This window comes from Chelonoidis abingdonii, chromosome 1 (assembly GCF_003597395.2).
Source record: "Chelonoidis abingdonii isolate Lonesome George chromosome 1, CheloAbing_2.0, whole genome shotgun sequence".
Taxonomy (NCBI): Eukaryota; Metazoa; Chordata; order Testudines; family Testudinidae; genus Chelonoidis; species Chelonoidis abingdonii.
In genome coordinates this window covers 364,403,685-364,420,867 of record NC_133769.1, presented here as the reverse complement: position 1 = coordinate 364,420,867, position 17,183 = coordinate 364,403,685, and the positions used below count along the sequence as shown (strand labels likewise).

The 17,183-nt window shown below is 51.5% G+C and overlaps 1 protein-coding gene across 1 annotated transcript in view; it reads left to right on the top strand.

Annotated features, from left to right (window-relative positions):
* Positions 1–16,877, top strand: part of P4HA3 (prolyl 4-hydroxylase subunit alpha 3) — a 39,637-nt gene extending 22,760 nt beyond the window's left edge. The window contains exons 6-13 of the mRNA XM_032781147.2: positions 1,024–1,187; positions 2,271–2,447; positions 4,055–4,119; positions 8,119–8,278; positions 11,534–11,596; positions 12,467–12,535; positions 13,200–13,296; positions 16,160–16,877. Coding sequence (XP_032637038.1) covers positions 1,024–1,187; positions 2,271–2,447; positions 4,055–4,119; positions 8,119–8,278; positions 11,534–11,596; positions 12,467–12,535; positions 13,200–13,296; positions 16,160–16,230 — 866 coding nt within the window. The 3' untranslated portion in view covers positions 16,231–16,877. The remainder of the gene's footprint in view (positions 1–1,023; positions 1,188–2,270; positions 2,448–4,054; positions 4,120–8,118; positions 8,279–11,533; positions 11,597–12,466; positions 12,536–13,199; positions 13,297–16,159) is intronic.
* The last annotated feature ends 306 nt before the right edge of the window (positions 16,878–17,183 follow it).

Below are 17,183 nucleotides of genomic sequence, written 5' to 3'. Positions count from 1 at the left end.
TGCAGCATGGAATTGGTGACAACCAGGAAATCCCTTAGTGACTGTGGATTCTAGGTTTTAATTAAGGAAGTCTTTAAACCATGATTTGAGGACTTCAGTGGCTCCAACACAGGTTTGGTACAGGAGTGGGTGGGTGAGAATCTGTGGCCTGCGTTGTGCAGGAGGTCAGACTAGATGATCATAATGGTCCCTTCTGACCTTAAAGTCTATGAGTCTATGACAGAAGGGACTTTTGTGATCATTGAATCCAGGGGTTCTCAAACTGCGGGTCGCAAGGTTATTATGTGGGGGGTGGTGATCTGTCAGCCCCACACATGGTGGGGATCCGCCTGTCAGCTCCATTCATGGCGGAGAGGCCAAGCCCCTCCCACCCAGCTCCACCCGCAGTCCTGCTCCACTCCAGCGTTTGAAATAGTGTTCAATATCAAAAAATGTGTTTTTAATTTATGAGGAAGGTCGTGCTCAGAGGCCTGCTGTGTGAAAGGGTCGCCAGCACAAAACATTTGAGAACACTTATCTAATCTGATCTCCTGCATAGCAAAGGCCAGAGAACATCACTCAGTCATTCCTGGGTCAAGCCCATAACTTGTGTCTGAGCTAGCGTGTGCCTTTAAGAAAGACAGCCAGTCATGACTTGAAGGCCGCAAGTGATGGAGAATCCACCATGGTCCTTGGTAAATTGTTCCAGTGGAATGAGTTACAATCTCCTCTGATGTTATTTGGTGAGAGAGACAAACTTTCAAGCTTGTCTCTCTCATCAACAGAAGCCGGCCTATTAAAAGATACAACCTCACCCGCCTTTTCTCTCTAATATCCTGGGACTGACACAGCTAAAACAATGCTGCCTGCTGCTGATTTTACTTGTCTTCAGCAAAGAAGGCCAGAGCAGACAAAGAAATAGCTGTTAAAATGCTATGAAAGCTGGCAGATGAACTCAAGTCAGTGGTGTTTGTGTCCGTGGAGTATCGAAACACAGCCAAAGCCACCTGCCGAGGGGTAACGTGACTGTACTGTTCCCAACAGACCCCAACAACAAAAGAATTGCTAGGAACATCCTGAAGTATGAAAAGCTCTTGGTGGAAAGTCCAGAGCACGCCAAGGCTGAGGTGGGCCTGCAGAGGCCAAATGTGACTCACCTGCAGACTAGGGACCTCTATGAAGAGCTGTGCCAGACTCTGGGGTCACAGGTATGGATCCTTGAGCCTTCATGCAGGGTTTGGGGGTGATGGTGAACGAGACCCACTCACGTCCTCTTGCCCAGGACAGTCCCGGTGTGCGCCTCACACCTGGCTTAGCAGCTCCACCCCCGGGGAGGTAGCTCCCACTGCCCAGGCAGTCCTGTTGTGAGACAGATGCACATGTGCTAGTATAACCCGCTGGTTAGTGTTTGTTGTGTGCCCGCCTCTGTGCCCTCTCTCCGGAGAGTTTGGGGCTGGCCTAGCCCGCAGCGCCGGAGCCTGGCTCTAGACTCAGGCCCTTGAGTGCTGCAGGTCCCCTGCTCTGTCTCTGGAGGGCCCCAGTAGCCATCACATAATAGCAGCTTTGGGTCACTGTCAGCCTAGGCCAGGTTTGAGCCAATATCCCTAAGCTGACTCTGTGACCCATTGCCAGCCCCCGGGATCCAAGGTCCTGCCTCGTCAGCACTGCAGGCGAAGGCTTTGCAGCCCTGGGTAAATTCTAAGCACGACCCCTCTGGGAAAGAGGGAGCATGCAGCTCAGGGCACCTGATGCTGCCCCTTTCCCCAGCACTAGATGAGGTTCAGTCCCCTACAAGCTGGAGTCTCCAGCTGCCACCTCAGTGGGGTAGCCAGGTGGATGGAACAGGGGGAGCGATCAGAAAAAAAGGTGCCACTTGCTGCGGCACTTGTCCTCACCTGGGTCTTCTGCGGCACCTCGGTGGCGGGACCTTCACTCGCTCCGCAGGGCTTCGGCAGCACCTTGGCGACGGGACCTTCACTTGCTCTGCGGGGCTTCGGCGGCACCTTGGCGGTGGGACCTTCACTCGCTCCACAGGGCTTCGGCAGCATTTCGGCGGTGGGTCCTTCAGTGCCACCAAAGACACCTGGAGCAAGTGATGGGCCTGCTGCCGAAGACCTGGAGTGCTGCCCCATCAGTAAAAGCGCCACAGCAGATGGCACCTTTTTTTGTGAGTGAGTTAAAAAGGCGCCACTTTTGGGGAATGTGCTCGGGGGAGCGGCCGCTCCCTCTGCTCCCCCAGCTACACTATTGCGTGGCCTCCTCACACATTCCTTGGACTGGTTTCCTTTCAGCCAACCCAGTATAAGATCGCAGCCCTCCATTGCTCGTACGAGACGAACGACAGCCCCTACCTGATCCTTCAGCCGGTGAAAAGAGAGCTGCTCTGGCTGCAGCCGTACGTAGCCCTGTACCACGACTTCATCAGCGACCTGGAGGCGGAGAAGATCAAGGGGCTTGCAGCTCCCTGGGTGAGTTCATCAGACAAGGCTCCTTGCAGAGCTAATGCACACACCTGTCCTCATGCAGCTCTATGCAGCAGAGAACCACTTGTCAATCACCTAGCAGCCACAAGAGCTGCCTTTCCAGGGCAAGCGGGGAGGGGATGTGATCTGAATGCAGACAAATGGGAGCGTCTGGACAGCTAGAGGTGGGTCTGAATCCCATCCACACACCCAAAGATAACCCACGAGATAGTTCGGCACTTGGTCAGGCCTTTGTGACTCCAGCTCCACCTACACCTGCACCCTGTGTTGGGATTTTAGCCTTAAGTGCTAGGGGCTTGTTCCTTCCGTGCCAAAGGACGTGGGTCCGAGCAGCACTGTGGCCGAGAGCTGAAGTGTTTTTCAGGACTGGGTGATTTCTAGAAGATCTGCTTTAGTTTAGCCAGGTATTGTGGCAGGGACGTTCTCTGGCCTGTGCTGTGCAGGAGTTGTTGTAGCCTGCTGACCCCAGAATGTGAGAGGGACACTGGGGGTTAGGTCAGATCTTTCATTGGCCCAAGTTCTGTGGGTGGCAGAGACAAGCTTTCGAGCTACCCAGAGTTCGGTGTGGCATTAAAATCTACGAATCCAGCTAAGTTCCTCAACACAGAAGCCGTCTTAGAAACACAAACGAGTGTCTGGCCTAACACACTGGTGGCATGTTCACGGCCTGGCTGCCTGCACTGGTTGCCAGCTCACCACTTGGAACAGGCGATGACAGTCACTAGCGATCGTACAGCGGCGTGAGATTGTCGAGCGGCTGGTTCTTTAGGAGGGCAGGGGGCTAGTGGCGGATGGTCTCCCAGCCAGAGGAACGCGAGTAAGAAGCTGCTATCTAGAGGTAACAAAAAGAGAGGGATGGAACCGTCCACTCATCAGCCCTGAGTTTAAACGCTTTGTTCTGAAGTAAACCGCATGGCTCTAGCTGCCTCTCTGGGCTCCTGGAGGAAAATCTGCTGCCTCGGTACTGGAGCAAACCAGCCCCTGTGGAGATTAGTAACTGAATCCAGGGCCGACAAGTCATCAGCGCTGCAGGCCTGGGGCTGTACGAGAGCTGCCCAAGCTCAGCCTCTTGCTGGGCCCAGCTCGCCTCTTCCTCCTGCTGTCTGGTATATGCGGAGTGTCAGCGCATCACTGTTACAGGGAGGACTGTGCACGCTGAGGGGAGGGATGGCTCAGTGGTTTGCTCATTGGCCTGCTAAACCCAGGGTTGTGAGTTCAGTCCTTGAGGGGGCCATTTAGGGAATTGGGGTAAAAATCTGCCTGGGGATTGGTCCTGCTTTGAGGAGGAGGTCCCTTCCAACCCTGATATTCTATGATTCCCCTCCTGCCATGGCCACACCTGAGCATCAGTGGGGAGGGAACTTGCTAGGCCAGCTACACCAGCCAGCAGCGGGCAGTTCAATGCCCTGCTGTAGCTGGGTAATAGCACCCCAACTTTGTGGGTCCCATCCTGTCACAAAGCCTGAATGCACAGATCCATAGCTCCTGCCTTAATCCACCCAGGAGTGTATGTGCCTGCCGGCCTCCACATGCCACTGCAGCTCCCATGTTCGTTACATCCTCTGTCTATCTCTTGTCTCCCTGTTGCTCAGCTACAGAGATCAGTGGTTGCCTCGGAAGAGACGCAGCAGAAAGCCGAGTACCGGATAAGTAAGAGGTAATTAACCCCTGGGACGTTCGGGCGCCAGGATTCTCACAGCCAGAATTCCACGCCTGGTCAAACTACCTTGCAGGGCTGCCTAAGGGAAATGGTTTCACTGCCACAGCATCTGACCCATCTTATTGTTAATCGTATTACAGCAGTGCCTAGAGGCCCCTGACTAGAGCAGAGTCCCATTGTGCTAGGCGCTGTACAAACACACAGTGTACATCTACACTGCAATGGGGCGACTGCAGCATGTGTGGACCTATCCGAGCTAGCTTTGACTTAGCTAGCTCCCATACTAACAGCAAGGAAGCTGCAGCAGCCCAAGCTAGCTGCCCAATTACGTACCCAGGCTCCCTGGCGAGCTTGTACTTGGGTGACTCGTCTGTGCTGCTGCGGCCTCACTACTGTTGGTACCCAGGCTACAGTTCCACGTGCTGCAGCCACAGATTGCAGCGTGGACACACCCAGGGAGACAGCGCCCCTGCCTTGAAGCGTTTGCAGATAGACACAGCGGACAGGGGAAGGATTATCCCCTCCCCTGCCATTGTACAGATGAGGGACTGAGGAATTTTTATGCCCAAATGCACACAGGACACCCTCTTTGTACCTCGCTTGCCTGGTGTAACTCAGTCCAGGAGTCACGCCCGATTGACCTGGGTGCAAGACGGGGAATCAGACTTAGACGGTCCGGGGCAGACCTGGATGTTCAAGGACTCCCTGCCAGGAAATGTGCTGGGGTAACAATGAAAGGGACCGAGGCCTCTGCAGTCACCTCTCACTAGGAGCTGGGAACGTCTGTGTCCCAGGGTGTGTCCACACCGGAGCTGGAGGGGCAATTCCCAGCGCGAGGAGACAGCCCTGCGTTAGCGCCAATCGAGCTAACGCACTAAAAATAGAGTAGGAGCCTGTCTGAGACCCTAGGTCTGTATTCCGGGCAGTTCTAGGCCATCCCACTGCAGCAACACCGCTTCTATTTTTAGCACACTAGCTCAATCGGAGTTAGCGCAGGTATAGTCACTCTGGCTGGAAATTGCACCTCCAGCTCCAGTGTCGACAGTTCCACGATGACGCAAAGCAGGGTGATTGAACAGCTGTGAGATGGGAGTGATATTGACTAATCTCACATGGGAGGGACATTAGACCATTCTCACCTTCGGCTGGGTTTAAACCAGTATCATCGGAATGTGGGGCTCCAGATCCCATCCCTGGTCTCTGAGCTTCTCTGCAGTGACAGGCTTTTCAGACTGCAGCGGGAAGAGAATGTATTGCTGGAACTCAGACGATCCCTTGCTGGGGAAGCTTTGCTGAGACCGAAAAGACAGTTATCCTGGCCCCCTGCAGAGGAGGAAAGAGTTAAATCCAGAATCCAGGCCCGGAGTAGTGTGGCTTTGCAGTGATTCCAGTAAATATTTCCAGGCTTAGCCTCCCAGCGTCATCCCTAGATGCCCCGTTTAATGGAATTCCATTCCCAGGCCCAGAGCCAGCAGGACAGAGTGAATTTTTAACCCCTGCCACTCCAGGGGTCTGCTAACGAAGGCAGAAGGGGCACTGGCAGAGGTCACCCCATTGCCAGTGAGAAGGTGTTTGTCATGACAGGACCCAGAAAAGGGAGGGGGGATTAAACCATGGGGAGAAGGAAATGGTAACTAGATACGTTAATTTAAAAGACAATGACCTAGATCCCCTAACCAGATGAACTCACCTCCAGTGCTCACAGTGTCTGATAGAGAAACCCAGACTGCACACAGCACTTCCCCGCCAAGCATCTGAAAGCCCTTCGTATTCAGTCATTAAGTCTAGCCACCGCCTCTGCAATGAGGTACCTGTTGGTATAATTACTGCTGTAGTACAGATGGGGTAAACTGAGGCACAGAGACTTGGAGAAGTCGGCACAGTAAGTCAGTGGCAGAGTGAAGACTGAATCCAGCCATACTAACTCCTAAACCCCTGCACAAACCAGCAGACCCCACTCGTCACAATTGGGGTACAATATAAAAAGCAAGACCGGATTTGTCTCCAGGTTTAACGTTTTGGGTGTGAACCTGGTTTCTCTCCAAACCTCGTAATGACACCAAAAATCCCTCCAGCTGAAAAACAACAGAACAAATCAGACTCTTCAGACATACGTCTGGGCGGAATTCAGTTAGCAGATGATTTATTCCTTATGGGGGCTCTGCGAGCTACATTCTGCTCCCATGACTCGCCCGCGCTGTGTAATGTGACCCCACCATGCAGGCAGCAATACATGGCCATCGGCAAGAGGCAGCCGTTGAATGAGATGATTTTCTTTCCTGCCTTCTCAGAATTGTTGGGCCAGTCCCCCGCCTTTCTGCACATTCCCCGAAACCCCAAAGTGGCTGCAGCAGCAACTTAAGGCAGGATCCTCGGTGTTTACGTAGCTCAGCCCGAGGCTTGGTCCGCGCACAGAATTTGCAGTTTAGTGAAACGGGTGCCAGCCCCAGTGTGGGCACTCTTCTGGCAGCCAGTGCCATTCTGGGTTCTCATTGACAACATTGGCACCGAGCCCTTGGGACCAGCAGGGCAGGCAGTGGGGAGCAGGGTGGCTTTTGCACCTTTGCAATATTCTCTCTTTGGACTGCCAGGGTCACTCTAGCTCACGGATGTCTGAGCCTCTCCCCCCTTGAGTCAGGTGACCTGGGCCAGCTGCAGCCGTGCCCTGGGTCTCCATCACAGTATAGATCTACCCTAACCTCTCTGAGCCTCAGTTTGTCCTTCCGTACAATGGGGATACAATACCTCTTCCTTGTCCCCACCTTCTGTCTGTCTTCTCTATTGTAAGCGCTTTGAGGCAGGGACTATGGCCCAGATCCTCAAAGGTGTTTGGGCATCTAATTCCCATTGAAATCAAAGGGAATTAGGTGCCTAGGTGTCTTTGAGGATCTGGACCTGGCTGACTGTGTGCACACGTACCGCACCTAGCGCAATGAGGCACTGACTGTGCTTGAGGCCTCTAGGTACCAATGTCATATAATAGTAATAAAATAGGTGCCATTCATGGAATTTAGCATTGGGTTTAGATTTCATACCTCCCACCCCCACCCCGTAGTGTTTGGATCCAGGGTGCTGGTTCTGGCCTGTTTCTAGCTAAAGTGGAGAACAGAATCTGGCCGGTGATTAGATGCTGGAACGCTCTGAAAGGCTAGACGACAGCAGCGCCAATGTCAGCAAACAGATCCGGTAGAAGAATACGGTTTCCACGCACTGATCCAAAACACGCTGCCTCCAGGACTATGCCAAAACCAAAGGCCTTCAACACAAATACTCCAGGCACAGCAAGAAGCTTCCAGGGCTGTGCCCAGTGAAACCAGCTCCAGAAAAGTAAAGATCTCTTTGCTGGACGCATTTTACCTGCCAACCTTCAGACAGCAGCTAAGCCCCCTGCCATGCACCCATCTCTGTTTGAAGCAGCCTCTGCTCTGAGTGAGGCATTCAGCCACTGGCAGCAAGTTAGAGCCAGGAGAAAAGCTGATTTTGTTTCAGGAACAGGAGCCCTGGGGATGGGTGGGGGGATTTCCTGGCTCTGCCACAGACCCATTCTGTGAGCTTGGACAAGTCACCTCGCACTAGCTTTTGAAAGGGGTTTAGGTGCCCAAAGATGTAGATAGGTGCCCAAATACCTTTCCAAATCTGGCCGTTAGAGCCTAAACTGAAGCCCATTTGAGTCAATGAAAAGATGCCCATTGGGCTGTAGATCATGGTCATATTGCACATGTGAATTAGGGGTTTGGCACAACTGGATTTTCCCTTTTAAAAATTCTGGCTCTTTGCCTCTCCGTGCCTCAGTTTCCCTATCCGTCCAATAAGGATAATAACCCCTACCGTACTGCACCTTACAAACATGGGGTCAAATTTGTCCCTGGGGATCTCTTCCCTGGTGGAACCCGATTGACTCTGGCTAGTTGGGCATTTAGAAAGATTCCACCTATGAGGATCCTGCTGCCAGCTGTTCTTGGTGACCCCTCTGAACTTGTCTGCTATGCATTCTAGCGCCTGGCTGAAGGATACCGTCGACCCAGTGATTGTGTCGCTAGATCAGAGGATCGCAGCCCTGACTGGCTTGAACATTCGGCCACCATATGCAGAGTACCTACAAGTGGTGAATTATGGGATAGGTGGACACTACGAGCCTCATTTTGATCATGCCACTGTAAGTAACAAAGCCTGTGAGACTGGATCACAAAGGGTAGTTTTCACATAGAGCCTGAACCAATGATCACTGAACTCAACAGGAGGCTTTCCATTGGCATCTGTTGGCACTGGATGGGGTTCACCGTGCCACGCAGCAGCTTCTTGTGTTTCAGTATCGCTTCAGGGCTGTTGCACTGATCAGTCTATTCCATGGGATTTGTCAAGGCTGATTTCCCACTCTGGCACTCTGAGTGCAGAAGGTGGGGCCCGCAAGGATTCTAAAAATTAATACTGGCAACTCCAGGCTTGTATTAAACTCCCAAGGTCACAGCTTCTCTCTGACCTTGGATGGGTAGATGCTGCCACCACGCAAGTGCAGAACCCCTTTGAGAGCCCAGGAAGGCACACTTGGGAATTTCTTCCTGTGGGGTGCCCTCAAGTCCTTTCACCCACCCACCCCCTCCGGGGAAGAGGTGAGAAAGGAGAAAAAAGAAAAAAAAAAAGGAAATCAGCTGTTACCACCAGCTAATTAAACAACATGTGCACAAACCTCTTAGGACACAAAAATTCAATCCTGTTCTTAAAACAGGTAAATTTTATTACGAACAAAACAAAAGAAAAAGAAAGAAAATACATCTGGAAACTTAGGCTATTGCTAGATTTAAAAAACCTACCTACAAAAATTAAGCATCAAGAATAACCCTCTTGAGGTCCAGCTTAAAGGTTACAAGCAAAACAAAAGCATTTGGGGTTAGCACAGAAGAGTTCACAAGCCATAAAGAAATAAACAGAGCTAAACCTAATCGCGTCATCCCTAGACATTTCCTGAGCTACTTACATATCTAGGGTTTTAAACGAATAGTTTCTAGGTCTGATCTGATGACGTTTCATACCTGACCCAAAGCTTTTTACAGCATCGCTGCTCTGTCTCCCATCTCTGGAAAACAACATAGACAGACAGACAAAGGGGAAGTTTTTTCCTCAATTTTAAAAAGTTCTAGCCTTCCCACTGGCTCTTTTGGCCAGGTGCCCACTCCCTTCCTTTTACCTATGCATGGTCAGACTTTTTAACCCTTTAAAAGTAAAGCAAGTAGAAAACAGTAACAAAGAGGGATTTTATAGCTAACTGGCTGGCTGGGTCCAAAAAAGAGAGCAACCCCCCCGCCTTCATTTATCACAGGATTCTTTTGCATGATCCTTCCCACCTGACCGGAACTCCAAGGGCTATTGTCTCTCTACAACAGAGAAGATGCCCAAAGAGGCACCAACGCCCAACTCATCTGTAATCAACGGTGCCTTGGGGCTGGACTTGTCCATGGGGCCCTGTAACATATTCTAATTGCCCTTGCTCCTGTGAATGAATCTGCCAGCCACAGCATAGCCGGCCAGAAGGGCGTTTTGTAACATAATTACAGCTGGATGATGTGTTTTCACTGAAACCCTTGTTTGATGAAAACAGGCTTTTCAACCACAATGAAAAAAATCACTGGCACATTTGTTGGTTGACGTTTTCAGGCTTTCTGTTGAAAAAATGGAAATGGAAATTTTTTTCAGTAAAACAAATTTTTGATTTGGGGTTAAAAAAAGTCAGCATTTTTTAATGGAAACGTTTTACTGGAAAATCTCCTGGTTTGGGTTTGGGATAGGGATATTTCAATGAAAAGGCAAAACATTTCCATGGGACATTTTGAAAGAATGAAAAAATTTCACATTTCCAGTGAAAAATAATTGGTATTTTAAAGCCAGTTCTACATGTACAGTAACTCCTCGCTTAACGTTGTAGTTATGTTCCTGAAAAATGCGACTTTAAGCAAAACGATATTAAGCGAATCCAATTTCCCCATAAGAATTAAAGTAAATGGGGGGCAGGGTAGGTTCCAGGGAAATTTCTTTCACCAGACAAAAACTATATTATATATACACACACTCAGTATAAGTTTTAAACAAACAGTTTAATACTGTACACAGCAATGATGATTGGGAAGCTTGGCTGAGGTGTTGAAATCAGAGGGTGGAAGAGGGTGGGATATTTCCCCAGTAAGGGAATGCCTTACTGCTAAATGACAAACTAGCATTCGGCAGAGCCCTCAAGGGTGAGCACATTGTTGTTCATGTAGCCTCACACTCTAGAAGGCAGCACAAATGGAGGGAGGGGAGACAGCATGGCAGGGGGAGACAGAGACACACACTATGCATGAGAGAGAGATGTGCATTGCCCCTTTAAGTATGCTGGCCCCACTCTAAGTACACTGCCTTTTTAAGTAGATCCAGCAGTTGAGACAGCAGCTGCTGCCAGCATGCTCCCTCTGTCCTGAGTCCTGTTGCGTCTCACCCTGCTCTATGGAGAAAGGGTAAGCGGGGACAGGAGTATGGGGGAGGGGGACACTCTGACATTAGCCCCCCCCCGCCCCGCCACACAGCAAGCAGGAGTCTCGGGGAGCAGCTCCAAGGCAGAGGGCAGGAGCAGCACATGGCAGTGGGGGGAGGGACAGCTGAACTGCTGGCAATTGGTAGCCTGCTGGGCGGCTGCCGCACAGGGAACATAGGGCAGTGGGGAGCTGATGGAGGGCTGCCAGTCCACCCTGGTTCCAAGCCCCCACCAGCTAGCTGCAACGGGCTGCTCTTCCTGCAAGCAGTGGACAAAGCAGGCGGCTGCCAAATGTCGTCATAAGGGAGCACTGCACAACTTTAAACACGCACATTCCCTAATTGAGCAGCAACATAACAATGAAGCAACGTTAAGTGGGACAACCTTAAGTGAGGAGTTCCTGTATTATACTGTAAGCTGGGTTCTGCTCTCCCTTGCACCTGTTTACACCTGAGTGACGGCTGATTTCATTAGAGTGACTCCTGATTAACATGAGTGTAACTTAGATCAGAATCTGCCCTGTGTCCGTTGTTTCCATCGTAGTAAAGACTTGCAGGTCTTGATGTAAGGGATGGTAAATATAGAAGAATCCATTGCCTATGCTTCGAATAGCAGCCGTGTTTAGGAATCTGCTACAAGATTATTTGCTTATCAGCCCCGAGGTGGCAGATGCGAATGGGTGGCATAGGTGACCTTGTCCATTGGTCTGTCCTGTTGTTAATTTCTAATTTCTGATTGCAGGCAACTGGGCACGGTGGATCTTATTAAGGTAGATCGTGCTTTTGGCCTGAACTGCTTCCTTTGAGTGCAAGGCCATGTCCCATAGCACTGGTAACATTAAGCTCTGTTATGAATAGTGCAGCAGTGCTGGGTCCGTGAATGAACAACTGTTCTCTTTTGATGCAGTCGAGAAAGAGCCCCCTTTACAGAATGAAGTCGGGTAACAGACTAGCCACAGTCATGATCTATGTGAGTATTCCTTGCCAGCTGGGGCCTGGACAGGCTTTTGTTTCTTAGTGCGTGTGAAGGGTGGGTAAAAGATGTCTGGGCATACCATTCGCAGGGAGCCTCGACCACGCTAAGCTGCAACCCTGTCAGGCAATGAGATGTGTTGTGGGCTAGTGGTTAAAGCAGGGAGCCTCCTGGTTTCTATTCCCAGCTGCAGGGGTTGGACTAGGAGTGAATGTATGCTATACAAGCTCTGTCTGCAATCCCAGACCAGCTGGATGTTCCTGATTAAAAGGATCAGCAGTGAAAGAATTAAGAATGTTTCAGGATGTCAATAGGGTTCAGGGTTAACACCCAATTGAGATGGATTAAGGCAGTCCACACCTCTCTGAGCTCTGGGTTACAGCCCCACATCAAGTCACAGGCAAGAGGTTTTCTTCCCTATCACTAGGGCTAGACATATGGTTTCAAAGCTCAGATTCTACAGAACCTCGGCACAGGGTTGATACAATGAGCCAGTCAGTAGCTAACACCAGCCTAGCTCTGCCCTTGTGGGTGTTAATTATGTGCACCAGGGTATGAGTTAGCTCAGGTAGGACATTCCAGGGGATGTTAAAAAAATACAGAGACGTCTGTGAGAGAAGCCAACAAATTGACTTAAAGGCAGCATTGGCAGCGCAAGGCAGCAGGGTGATAAAAGACAAGAACAGACAAGCGGGGAAGGGCAGAATTGTGCAGGGCCTTGAAGGCCATCTGACCTCAAGCAAATCGAAGTGTCGCTTTGTGCCTCAGTTTCCCCACATGAAAAGCAGCCTCCTCAGTAAAGTGCCTCCTGTGAAAGAGGCTTTGTAGACACACAGTGTGACAGTGAGCGCTGCCCTTGTTTTCCAGCTGAGCTCAGTAGATGCCGGAGGATCCACTGCCTTTATCTATGCAAACCTCAGCGTGCCTGTGGTCAAGGTGAGTGGGAGTTTTTTCCAGCATGAGCTCCAGCAATATAGTTTCTCCAGTCTCTAGCTCTTTATACAGAAGATTTTCAGTGGGCCAGCAGCTCACTGACACATGGGCCCCAAAAGCCCCTTTACACTGTTGGGAGTGGCTAAGCCAGGAACAGAAGCCAGGTCTCCCAACCCACGGTTCAGTGCTTTAGCTACAAGATAGCCATTGCCCCATTGGGCAGTGGAGTCTCCTTCCCCAGGGAGTGCTAAGCAGCCGTAGCAGTTTGCAGCTTTGCAAAGCGATTGTCTTGGTCCCCTCCAGTTTAATGGGCAAGCTGGGAGCAGGTTGAATAACAAGGGTGTGTATACAACAAACTGCTCCTCCATCAACTTTTCTTCTCGAGCAATGAAACTAGCGTGTACCTTGGGCACCATGGGCACCAACAGGTCATTTCAGTGCGCGGTTGGGTGTGGGACAGCTGCCATGCTGGGAGACGGAACTGGGGAATGCCAGAGCTAAAAGCATTAACTGCTACAGCTCGCGCTACACCTTCCAAGAAGGGACTGCAACAGACTCCGATCTGCTGTGGATGAGCAGCGACAACACCTATGAAGCGCTCCCCAGTGGGCGCCGCGTGGTGCCAAGGGAACCCCTCCATCCATCACGCGTCTTGTCTCGTTTCCAGAATGCAGCTCTGTTTTGGTGGAACCTTCACAGGAACGGAGCTGGGAACGGGGACACCCTCCATGCCGGCTGCCCAGTGCTTGCAGGAGACAAGTGGGGTAAGAGATGCCAAAGAGCGTCACAATGCACAGCGCACTAGCCTCCTGGGTCAGGGGCTCTGTTATTTGAAACCCTGGTGCAGTGGAACCCTGGCAAAGGATGTCCTGGCAGAGGGCATCAAGCTAGTCACCCTGGCTGCCCAGGGTGGGCATGCTAGTTCAGGCAGGAAGTAGGGATGAGATGGTGCTGCAATGCCAAAATAGCCACAGGGCAGAGGGACCAGGCAGAGATACCTTCAAATCACTAATAATCCTCTGCAACAGGAGTTCCAGCCACTTTGCAAAAAATGATGTCCGGGTGCGGGATACTTAAACATCACTTCACCCCTTCTGAAAAGCAGCCATTTCTGGGGTGAAGCCTGGCAGCTGTTTAACTGTTCACTGCAGTGCTGCATGACAGTTTAGGACAGGATGCGGAGAATACTGTGTCTGACTGACACTATGGGGAGAATTTAGGGAACTACAGTGTAAAGTCCAGAAGCAGAATTTGGCCAGCACGCCCTGACGCTTGTGAAAAGTGACTTGAGACCATTTAACACCCAGATGTGGTCAGGACCTTAGTTTTACATTTCCTCCAATAGCCAAAACCTCCAGGAAGACAATGTGCCTCTAGCACCAGAGCACCACCTACTGGATTGCCAGATCTCTGCTCTAGCTCCATAGGGAGGTCTCCCATGCATGTATTAAGGCAACCTGGCCCTGCTTAGCTTTTGAGAGCAGGGAGGCTCACAACACGCAGAGCTCACATTAAACTAAACCCAGCAAAGATAATGTTCTTGGATTTTAAAGCACTTTACAAAGGAGGGCCTCATCCCCATTTTACAGGTGGGGAAACTGAGGCACAGAGCAGCGACATGAATTGTACGGGGACCCATGTAACATGAATGCACCACCAAGACTAGCACACAGTTCCTCTGACTCCCACGTGTGGCCTTTGGCCCAAGCTGCAGACGTGCGTCTAGAATGCCGCCTGGATGCATTTACCGTGTCTGTCAGTCATGGCCAGTGCTCAGCTGACTGTCAGCGTTGAGCTGTGATTGGATGCTCCCACTGGGCAGTATTCGCTCTTGTTCTGAATGGACTGAGGCCGTCTGAACCAGGTGCTCAGGCCAATGGGGAATCAGTCCTGCTGATGGGTGATGTCTAACATGCAAATTTTATATCTCATGCAAAAGTGGGATGGTTTCAGCTGCAAACAATCACAGAAATGACCTATATGCCAATTGGCAGCAATGTCTAGTGGTTAGAATAGAGCGGCTGGGGAGTCAGGACTCCTGGGGTCTAGTCCCCGCTGTGTCTGTGACCTTGGATGAGTCCCTTCACCTCCCTGTTGTACCTCAGTTTCCCCAGCTGCAGAGCTAATCCTGCCCTGGGACAGAGGGGCTGGCTGAGGGTTCATGCCTGATTCATTCAGCCCTTGGCAATGGCCCTATGGCACGTGCTAGGAAAGCATCAGAGATTACTGCTTCTCCTCATGCTGGCCTGTGGCTCTGCCCAGGCCTGGGACAGTTCCTGTTGCCATAGTAACGAGTATCCTTCAAAGTGGGAAGAAGGCGTCAAAAATAAAGCTAGTTTGGGGGTGTAAGTAAAAGCCAAACTAGCTCCCTCCCGGTGAAGATGGCGGCCAGACCGGAGGTTGGGGCCCACATCTTCCCAGCACCCCTGGCGCCCCAGCCTGGAGCCTGCTCCGGCTTCAGTTCAGCCTGCTCTGGACCTTCCCTTAGTCTGGAGCAGTTTCTGACAGGGAGGATGTGCCGGGGCTGCCTGCGCTAGCAGGGGACTGTGACCCAGAAGGTTCCTTCCCATCCTACGGGCCATGCTTTCCGGTCAGGGAGCAGTCCTGCATTGTCGCAGGGAGGGCGCCAGAGCTCCAGCTCCGCTTTCTCCAGCCGCTGAGCGCGTCGCCTGCCAGGTTCCCGAGCACCAGCCGCTGCAGCAGCTTGGCACTGCCCGGGGAGTGAGTGCCGCGCTGCCAGCTCCCTCCCAGACCGATCCGTCTCGGTGTCTCTGCGCAACAAGCAGCCTGGGTCAGTGGACTGGGGCTCACATGGCTTGGTCTACCACCCTAAGAATAGCCCCTCAGGCTGGAGCTCGGGCTCTGAAGCCATCTGCCTCCCCAGACTTCAGAGCCCAAGCCACAGCGGCTATGTGGCCTTTGTAGCCTGAGCCCTTGAGCTGCAGTCTGTTGCCCCAGGCTCCGGGACTCGCTGCTGCTCCCAGTACAGACATGCGCTCATCCAGCAACACACACCCTCCCTTTGCCCTTGGGAGAATGCCTCCCGCTGGAGGCTCCCCACGGGCTTTCCAAGCATTAGTGGCTTTACACTCAATCATCCCATCTCTGGCAGTGGCCAGAGCCGGCTGCTTCAGGAGAAGAGGTAAGAAAGGCCTAAGAGATAACCAGCTCATCGGGGAGTTCTCCCTTTGACCTCTTCAGTCAGTGGGTGGCTGCCTCAGGAGGGGCCGTATCCCTTCCTAGCATCTCTGTTACTCTCGCTATTTTAGAACTGGGGAAACTGAGGCAGGGAGCACTTCATGCCAGAATTTTCAGCCCTTATGGAATCACCCAAATAAATGGCCAGATTTTCAAAAACAGCTCAGCCTGCTGTGGGGCAGAGCCCTTGAATATCTGGCCCTGAGCAATTTTGGATGCTTAACTTGAGTCAGTGTCTGAGCCAGGACTAGAACAAACCCCTGGCTCTTAATCCTGACCACTCCCTGCTGCCTGTCTGCTGCAGGGCGTGATCAGCCTAACTGGCTTAGCTTCTCCTCCACCTCCACCCTCTGAGACTGTCTCCTGTTTAACACGTCTGGATGCCCAGGGCAGCCCCCTCTCAGTGTGTGTCTCCCCCTTCTCTTACAGTGGCAAACAAATGGATCCACGAACATGGGCAGGAGTTCCGAAGGCGGTGCGGCCCCGACCCAGACGACTAAGGGCCGGAGCAGAGCGTGAGCACCCCACCCAATCCAAAGGCATGGGAGGAGGTGGGGAATGGAAACCCACCGCTATCAGAGCTGGAAGCAGGGACCACCTGGAAAAGCCAGCTGGTTGGCTGCAAGGGAATATGGCCTGCTGCCAAGGCACGTCTCAGCCAGGCTTCCTCTGCTGCGTATTGAGTCTAAGGATCTAGGAGGGGAGAATGGAACAAAAGTCACTGTGGGAGGGGAGCAGGGAACTTGTAAGGAGAGAGAGAGGCTGCTGGCTGCGCTGGGGCTGCTCAGCTGTGGAACAAGAACAGCATAAAGGGCATGATGCCGTTCCTAGACGTTTCCATGGCCAAGGGGGAGGAACTAGGCTGAGGGCCAGAGTCTGATTTCAGTTACACTGACTGTGTTGAGTCTGGAGTTATTCACTGACTTCAACACTTGGTTGGCACCAGTGTCATTTAGAGCAGAGTTTGGTCTATCAGGGGAAAATAAAGCAAAGGGAGACTGAATAGCTGGGGCAGTCCCCTAATGGGGTGACTCTGACCTGAACAATATGCTGGAGGAATCAGTGTTGCATTGGGTGAGGGTAAGGCAGCGGTACTCAATTAGATCTACCTGGATCCAGGCTGACTGGAGAATGTTATGACCTGAGGCAGGCCGTTTGCGCAGAAGACTGACATTTAAAAAAAAAAAAAAAATTTCAGCTGCCAATAAATAAAGACCTTGACTGCAACACAAGTATTAGTGTTTCTATCTTCTAACCAAGTCTACAAATCAACATTATTCCCTGTGTTTGTGGCAGTCTGTAATGGGAGAGGAGACATGGATGACTCTGGCAGGCTTTATGAGGAGTGGTTTGTAGGAGGTCAGGGACTAGTCAAGATGCTCTTCTGTCCGGGGTTGTTTTTTTATGAAGTTCATGATAGAAAACCCAGTTTCACAGAGGTACATTGATCCAA